Source organism: Penaeus vannamei, chromosome 30, assembly GCF_042767895.1.
Source record: "Penaeus vannamei isolate JL-2024 chromosome 30, ASM4276789v1, whole genome shotgun sequence".
Classification (NCBI taxonomy): domain Eukaryota; kingdom Metazoa; phylum Arthropoda; class Malacostraca; order Decapoda; family Penaeidae; genus Penaeus; species Penaeus vannamei.
In genome coordinates, this window is record NC_091578.1 from 24900063 (window position 1) to 24907562 (window position 7500).

Below are 7500 nucleotides of genomic sequence, written 5' to 3' on the forward strand. Positions count from 1 at the left end.
CACCACCATTCACCACAGATCCTGAGCCCCCGGGAGGCCCTAGCACGCCACTCTCACCACCACCATTCACCACAGATCCTCAGCCCCCGGGAGGCCCTAGCACGCCACTCTCACCACCACCATTCACCACCAATCCTGAGCCCCCGGGAGGCCTTAGCACGCCACTCTCACCACCACCATTCACCACCGATCCTGAGCCCCCGGGGGGCCCTAGCACGCCACTCTCACCACCACCATTCACCACAGATCCTGAGCCCCCGGGAGGCCCTAGCACGCCACTCTCACCACCACCATTAACCACAGATCCTGAGCCCCCGGGAGGCCCTAGCACGCCACTCTCACCACCACCATTCACCACAGATCCTGAGCCCCCGGGAGGCCCTAGCACGCCACTCTCACCACCACCATTCACCACCAATCCTGAGCCCCCGGGAGGCCTTAGCACGCCACTCTCACCACCACCATTCACCACCGATCCTGAGCCCCCGGGAGGCCCTAGCACGCCACTCTCACCACCACCATTCACCACCGATCCTGAGCCCCCGGGAGGCCTTAGCACGCCACTCTCACCACCACCATTCACCACAGATCCTGAGCCCCCGGGAGGCCCTAGCACGCCACTCTCACCACCACCATTCACCACAGATCCTGAGCCCCCGGGAGGCCCTAGCACGCCACTCTCACCACCACCATTCACCACCGATCCTGAGCCCCCGGGAGGCCTTAGCACGCCACTCTTACCACCACAATTCACCACAGATCCTGAGCCCACGGGAGGCCCTAGCACGCCACTCTCACCACCACCATTCACCCCAGATCCTGAGCCCCCGGGAGGCCTTAGCACGCCACTCTTACCACCACAATTCACCACAGATCCTGAGCCCCCGGGAGGCCCTAGCACGCCACTCTCACCACCACTCCTCACCACCACCGATCCTGAGCCCCCGGGAGGCCCTAGCACGCCACTCTCACCACCACCATTCACCACCGATCCTGAGCCCCCGGGAGGCCCTAGCACGCCACTCTCACCACCACCATTCACCACCGATCCTGAGCCCCCGGGAGGCCCTAGCACGCCACTCTCACCACCACCATTCACCACCGATCCTGAGCCCACGGGAGGCCCTAGCACGCCACTCTCACCACCACCATTCACCACAGATCCTGAGCCCCCGGGAGGCCCTAGCACGCCACTCTCACCACCACCATTCACCACCGATCCTGAGCCCCCGGGAGGCCCTAGCACGCCACTCTCACCACCACCATTCACCACCGATCCTGAGCCCACGGGAGGCCCTAGCACGCCACTCTCACCACCACCATTCACCACAGATCCTGAGCCCCCGGGAGGCCCTAGCACGCCACTCTCACCACCACCATTCACCACCGATCCTGAGCCCCCGGGAGGCCCTAGCACGCCACTCTCACCACCACCATTCACCACACATCCTGAGCCCCCGGGAGGCCCTAGCACGCCACTCTCACCACCACCATTCACCACCGATCCTGAGCCCCCGGGAGGCCCTAGCACGCCACTCTCACCACCACCATTCACCACAGATCCTGAGCCCCCAGGAGGCCCTAGCACGCCACTCTCACCACCACCATTCACCACAGATCCTGAGCCCCCGGGAGGCCCTAGCACGCCACTCTCACCACCACAATTCACCACCGATCCTGAGCCCACGGGAGGCCCTAGCACGCCACTCTCACCACCACCATTCACCACAGATCCTGAGCCCCCGGGAGGCCCTAGCACGCCACTCTCACCACCACCATTCACCACCGATCCTGAGCACCCGGGAGGCCCTAGCACGCCACTCTCACCACCACCATTCACCACCAATCCTGAGCCCCCGGGAGGCCCTAGCACGCCACTCTCACCACCACCATTCACCACCGATCCTGAGCCCCCGGGAGGCCCTAGCACGCCACTCTCACCACCACCATTCACCACAGATCCTGAGCCCCCGGGAGGCCCTAGCACGCCACTCTCACCACCACCATTCACCACAGATCCTGAGCCCCCGGGAGGCCCTAGCACGCCACTCTCACCACCACCATTCACCACCGATCCTCAGCCCCCGGGAGGCCCTAGCACGCCACTCTCACCACCACCATTCACCACAGATCCTGAGCCCCCGGGAGGCCCTAGCACGCCACTCTCACCACCACCATTCACCACCGATCCTGAGCCCCCGGGAGGCCCTAGCACGCCACTCTTACCACCACCATTCACCACAGATCCTGAGCCCCCGGGAGGCCCTAGCACGCCACTCTCACCACCACTATTCACCACCGATCCTGAGCCCCCGGGAGGCCCTAGCACGCCACTCTCACCACCACCATTCACCACAGATCCTGAGCCCCCGGGAGGCCCTAGCACGCCACTCTCACCACCACCATTCACCACCGATCCTGAGCACCCGGGAGGCCCTAGCACGCCACTCTCACCACCACCATTCACCACCAATCCTGAGCTCCCGGGAGGCCCTAGCACGCCACTCTCACCACCACCATTCACCACCGATCCTGAGCCCCCGGGAGGCCCTAGCACGCCACTCTCACCACCACCATTCACCACAGATCCTGAGCCCCCGGGAGGCCCTAGCACGCCACTCTCACCACCACCATTCACCACAGATCCTGAGCCCCCGGGAGGCCCTAGCACGCCACTCTCACCACCACCATTCACCACCGATCCTGAGCCCCCGGGAGGCCCTAGCACGCCACTCTCACCACCACCATTCACCACAGATCCTGAGCCCCCGGGAGGCCCTAGCACGCCACTCTCACCACCACCATTCACCACCGATCCTGAGCCCCCGGGAGGCCCTAGCACGCCACTCTTACCACCACCATTCACCACAGATCCTGAGCCCCCGGGAGGCCCTAGCACGCCACTCTCACCACCACTATTCACCACCGATCCTGAGCCCCCGGGAGGCCCTAGCACGCCACTCTCACCACCACCATTCACCACAGATCCTGAGCCCCCGGGAGGCCCTAGCACGCCACTCTCACCACCACCATTCACCACCGATCCTGAGCCCACGGGAGGCCCTAGCACGCCACTCTCACCACCACCATTCACCACAGATCCTGAGCCCCCGGGAGGCCCTAGCACGCCACTCTCACCACCACCATTCACCACAGATCCTGAGCCCCCGGGAGGCCCTAGCACGCCACTCTCACCACCACCTTTCACCACCAATCCTGAGCCCCCGGGAGGCCCTAGCACGCCACTCTCACCACCACCATTCACCACCGATCCTGAGCCCCCGGGAGGCCCTAGCACGCCACTCTCACCACCACCATTCACCACAGATCCTGAGCCCCCGGGAGGCCCTAGCACGCCACTCTCACCACCACCATTCACCACCGATCCTGAGCCCCCGGGAGGCCCTAGCACGCCTCTCTCACCACCACCATTCACCACCGATCCTGAGCCCCCGGGAGGCCCTAGCACGCCACTCTCACCACCACCATTCACCACCGATCCTGAGCCCCCGGGAGGCCCTAGCACGCCACTCTCACCACCACCATTCACCACAGATCCTGAGCCCCCGGGAGGCCCTAGCACGCCACTCTCACCACCACTCCTCACCACCAATCCTGAGCCCCCGGGAGGCCCTAGCACGCCACTCTCACCACCACCATTCACCACCAATCCTGAGCCCCCGGGAGGCCCTAGCACGCCACTCTCACCACCACCATTCACCACAGATCCTGAGCCCCAGGGAGGCCCTAGCACGCCACTCTCACCACCACCATTCACCACCGATCCTGAGCCCCCGGGAGGCCCTAGCACGCAACTCTCACCACCACCATTCACCACAGATCCTGAGCCCCCGGGAGGCCCTAGCACGCCACTCTCACCACCACCATTCACCACAGATCCTGAGCCCCCGGGAGGCCCTAGCACGCCACTCTCACCACCACCTTTCACCACCAATCCTGAGCCCCCGGGAGGCCCTAGCACGCCACTCTCACCACCACCATTCACCACCGATCCTGAGCCCCCGGGAGGCCCTAGCACGCCACTCTCACCACCACCATTCACCACAGATCCTGAGCCCCCGGGAGGCCCTAGCACGCCACTCTCACCACCACCATTCACCACCGATCCTGAGCCCCCGGGAGGCCCTAGCACGCCTCTCTCACCACCACCATTCACCACCGATCCTGAGCCCACGGGAGGCCCTAGCACGCCACTCTCACCACCACCATTCACCACCGATCCTGAGCCCCCGGGAGGCCCTAGCACGCCACTCTCACCACCACCATTCACCACAGATCCTGAGCCCCCGGGAGGCCCTAGCACGCCACTCTCACCACCACTCCTCACCACCAATCCTGAGCCCCCGGGAGGCCCTAGCACGCCACTCTCACCACCACCATTCACCACCAATCCTGAGCCCCCGGGAGGCCCTAGCACGCCACTCTCACCACCACCATTCACCACAGATCCTGAGCCCCAGGGAGGCCCTAGCACGCCACTCTCACCACCACCATTCACCACCGATCCTGAGCCCCCGGGAGGCCCTAGCACGCAACTCTCACCACCACCATTCACCACAGATCCTGAGCCCCCGGGAGGCCCTAGCACGCAACTCTCACCACCACCATTCACCACCAATCCTGAGCCCCCGGGAGGCCCAAGCACGCCACTCTCACCACCACCATTCACCACCAATCCTGAGCCCCCAGGAGGCACTAGCACGCCACTCTCACCACCACCATTCACCACCGATCCTGAGCCCCCGGGAGGCCCTAGCACGCCACTCTCACCACCACCATTCACCACCGATCCTGAGCCCCCGGGAGGCCCTAGCACGTCACTCTCACCACCACTCCTCACCACCACCAATCCTGAGCCCCCGGGAGGCCCTAGCACGCCACTCTCACCACCACCATTCACCACCGATCCTGAGCCCCCGGGAGGCCCTAGCACGCCACTCTCACCACCACCATTCACTACCGATCCTGAGCCCCCGGGAGGCCCTAGCACGCCACTCTCACCACCACCATTCACTACCGATCCTGAGCCCTCGGGAGGCCCTAGCACGCCACTCTCACCACCACCATTCACCACAGATCCTGAGCCCCCGGGAGGCCCTAGCACGCCACTCTCGCCACCACCATTCACCACCGATCCTGAGCCCCCGGGAGGCCCTAGCACGCCACTCTCACCACCACCATTCACTACCGATCCTGAGCCCCCGGGAGGCCCTAGCACGCCACTCTCACCACCACCATTCACTACCGATCCTGAGCCCTCGGGAGGCCCTAGCACGCCACTCTCACCACCACCATTCACCACAGATCCTGAGCCCTCGGGAGGCCCTAGCACGCCACTCTCACCACCACCATTCACCACCGATCCTGAGCCCCCGGGAGGCCCTAGCACGCCACTCTCACCACCACCATTCACCACCGATCCTGAGCCCTCGGGAGGCCCTAGCACGCCACTCTCACCACCACCATTCACCACAGATCCTGAGCCCTCGGGAGGCCCTAGCACGCCACTCTCACCACCACCATTCACCACAGATCCTGAGCCCTCGGGAGGCCCTAGCACGCCACTCTCACCACCACCATTCACCACAGATCCTGAGCCCCCGGGAGGCCCTAGCACGCCACTCTCACCACCACCATTCACCACAGATCCTGAGCCCCCGGGGATAGCCCTTAGCACGCCACTCACCATCTCTCTCTCTGGCACTCACTCACCACCACTCCTCATCACCAATCCTGAGCCCCCCCGGGGATAGCCCTTAGCACGCCACTCACCATCTCTCTCTCTAGCACTCACTCACCACCACTCCTCATCACCAATCCTGAGCCCCCCCCGGGGATAGCCCTTAGCACGCCACTCACCATCTCTCTCTCTAGCACTCACCACCACTCCTCATCCCCAATCCTGAGCCCCCCCGGGGATAGCCCTTAGCACGCCACTCTCCTCTCTCTCTAGCACTCACCACCACTCCTCATCACCAATCCTGAGCCCCCGGGAAGCCCTAGCACGCCACTCTCCTCTCTCTCTAGCACTCACCACCACTCCTCATCACCAATCCTGAGCCCCCGGGAAGCCCTAGCACGCCACTCTCCTCTCTCTCTAGCACTCACCACCACTCCTCATCACCAATCCTGAGCCCCCGGGAAGCCCTAGCACGCCACTCTCCTCTCTCTCTAGCACTCACCACCACTCCTCATCACCAATCCTATCCTGAAATGAAATTATATATTAGATTATACATATTATACGTTATATTATATTATTCATATTATTCATTATATTACGAAATTATATATTAGATTGTACATTATTATTATACGTCACACACACACACAATCACTCACACACACATTCATACACACCCAAGTCGACTAGGCAATTGAAGTAAAGTTCCTTGCCCAAGGAAACACTGTCACCGGCCGGGGCTCGAACACTCGAACCCGGGCGGCTAGCACGCCCGAAGTCCGATGCTAAAACCACTAGGCCATCACATCTCCAATAGAAGTTCGAGTCAGGGGGGTTTAAAAATCACATATTTCCTTACTTTTCACATTCGCTATTATGAGCTTGTGCTTAGCGTAGGCATCGGTAGTCTAAAGGCCGCCACACTAGCACTTTTTCCGCATTACTTTACTTACATCATTTTGGCTCGCGCAGTCACACTAGCGATGAGAACCAAGGAAACAATCCGACCAAAATTCCAAACACAGGAAGATGGCTTCAACCCCTGCACAGGCTCTGGCGATGGTGAACGTTATTCAGGCTATGTGGCGACGATTTAGTGCGAAACAACGAATGTGTAATGGTAAATAAGGGCGTATTCTCACAATTTTCATCCAGTCAGCTGACGGGGGAACGTGGACACAAATGTAAACAAACAGGCGAGCAGCTAGTTACAAATTTGTTATTTATCAAATACAAGAGAGAATTTTGCCAATTTTGAAATATTATTTATAGTTTACACTGACTTTTTAAATCGTTTTATATGATAAATACTTTTTTTTTTACATTACTATAACGATTATTATAGCTTATCATTTGAACCAAAAAAGACCACTGAAACCAAAGATAGGAAAGCGTGTCACACCGATGAAAAAAATGTGAGGTCCAAAACTAAATACAGTGCCATCTATTGTTCAGATGTTCAGATATGTAACTAAGAAGAGAGAACGTTTATACGGGGGACTATAAATTTATATATATATATATATATATATATATATATATATATATATATATATATATTTTTTTTTTTTTTTTTTTTTTTTTTTTAAGGTTTAGTTTCAGTTGAAATTTTAGTCCTTTTTTAATGAGGAAATATATCAAAGAATTAAAATATATATAAATATACATGGAATTATATAATTATTCTGTCCATTAATAACTTTTTTTCTTATTAGAGATTTCTTTAGTTACATTAAAATAAGGTTTTGCACTTTTTCAGAAAAAGGCAATAAAACATTAATAATTATCTCATCTGT

At 59.2% G+C, this 7500-nt stretch overlaps 1 protein-coding gene across 1 annotated transcript in view; it reads right to left on the reverse strand.

The window, feature by feature from the left end:
- The window catches only part of LOC138867519 (loricrin-like), a 14945-nt gene extending 8283 nt beyond the window's left edge, over positions 1–6662 (reverse strand). The window contains exons 1-5 of the mRNA XM_070143374.1: positions 6658–6662; positions 6382–6512; positions 5194–5346; positions 4966–5100; positions 685–936 (exon numbers count right to left, since the gene is read on the reverse strand). Of these exons, the coding sequence (XP_069999475.1) occupies positions 685–936; positions 4966–5100; positions 5194–5346; positions 6382–6512; positions 6658–6662 (676 nt within the window). The remainder of the gene's footprint in view (positions 1–684; positions 937–4965; positions 5101–5193; positions 5347–6381; positions 6513–6657) is intronic.
- Between the last annotated feature and the right edge of the window lie 838 nt (positions 6663–7500).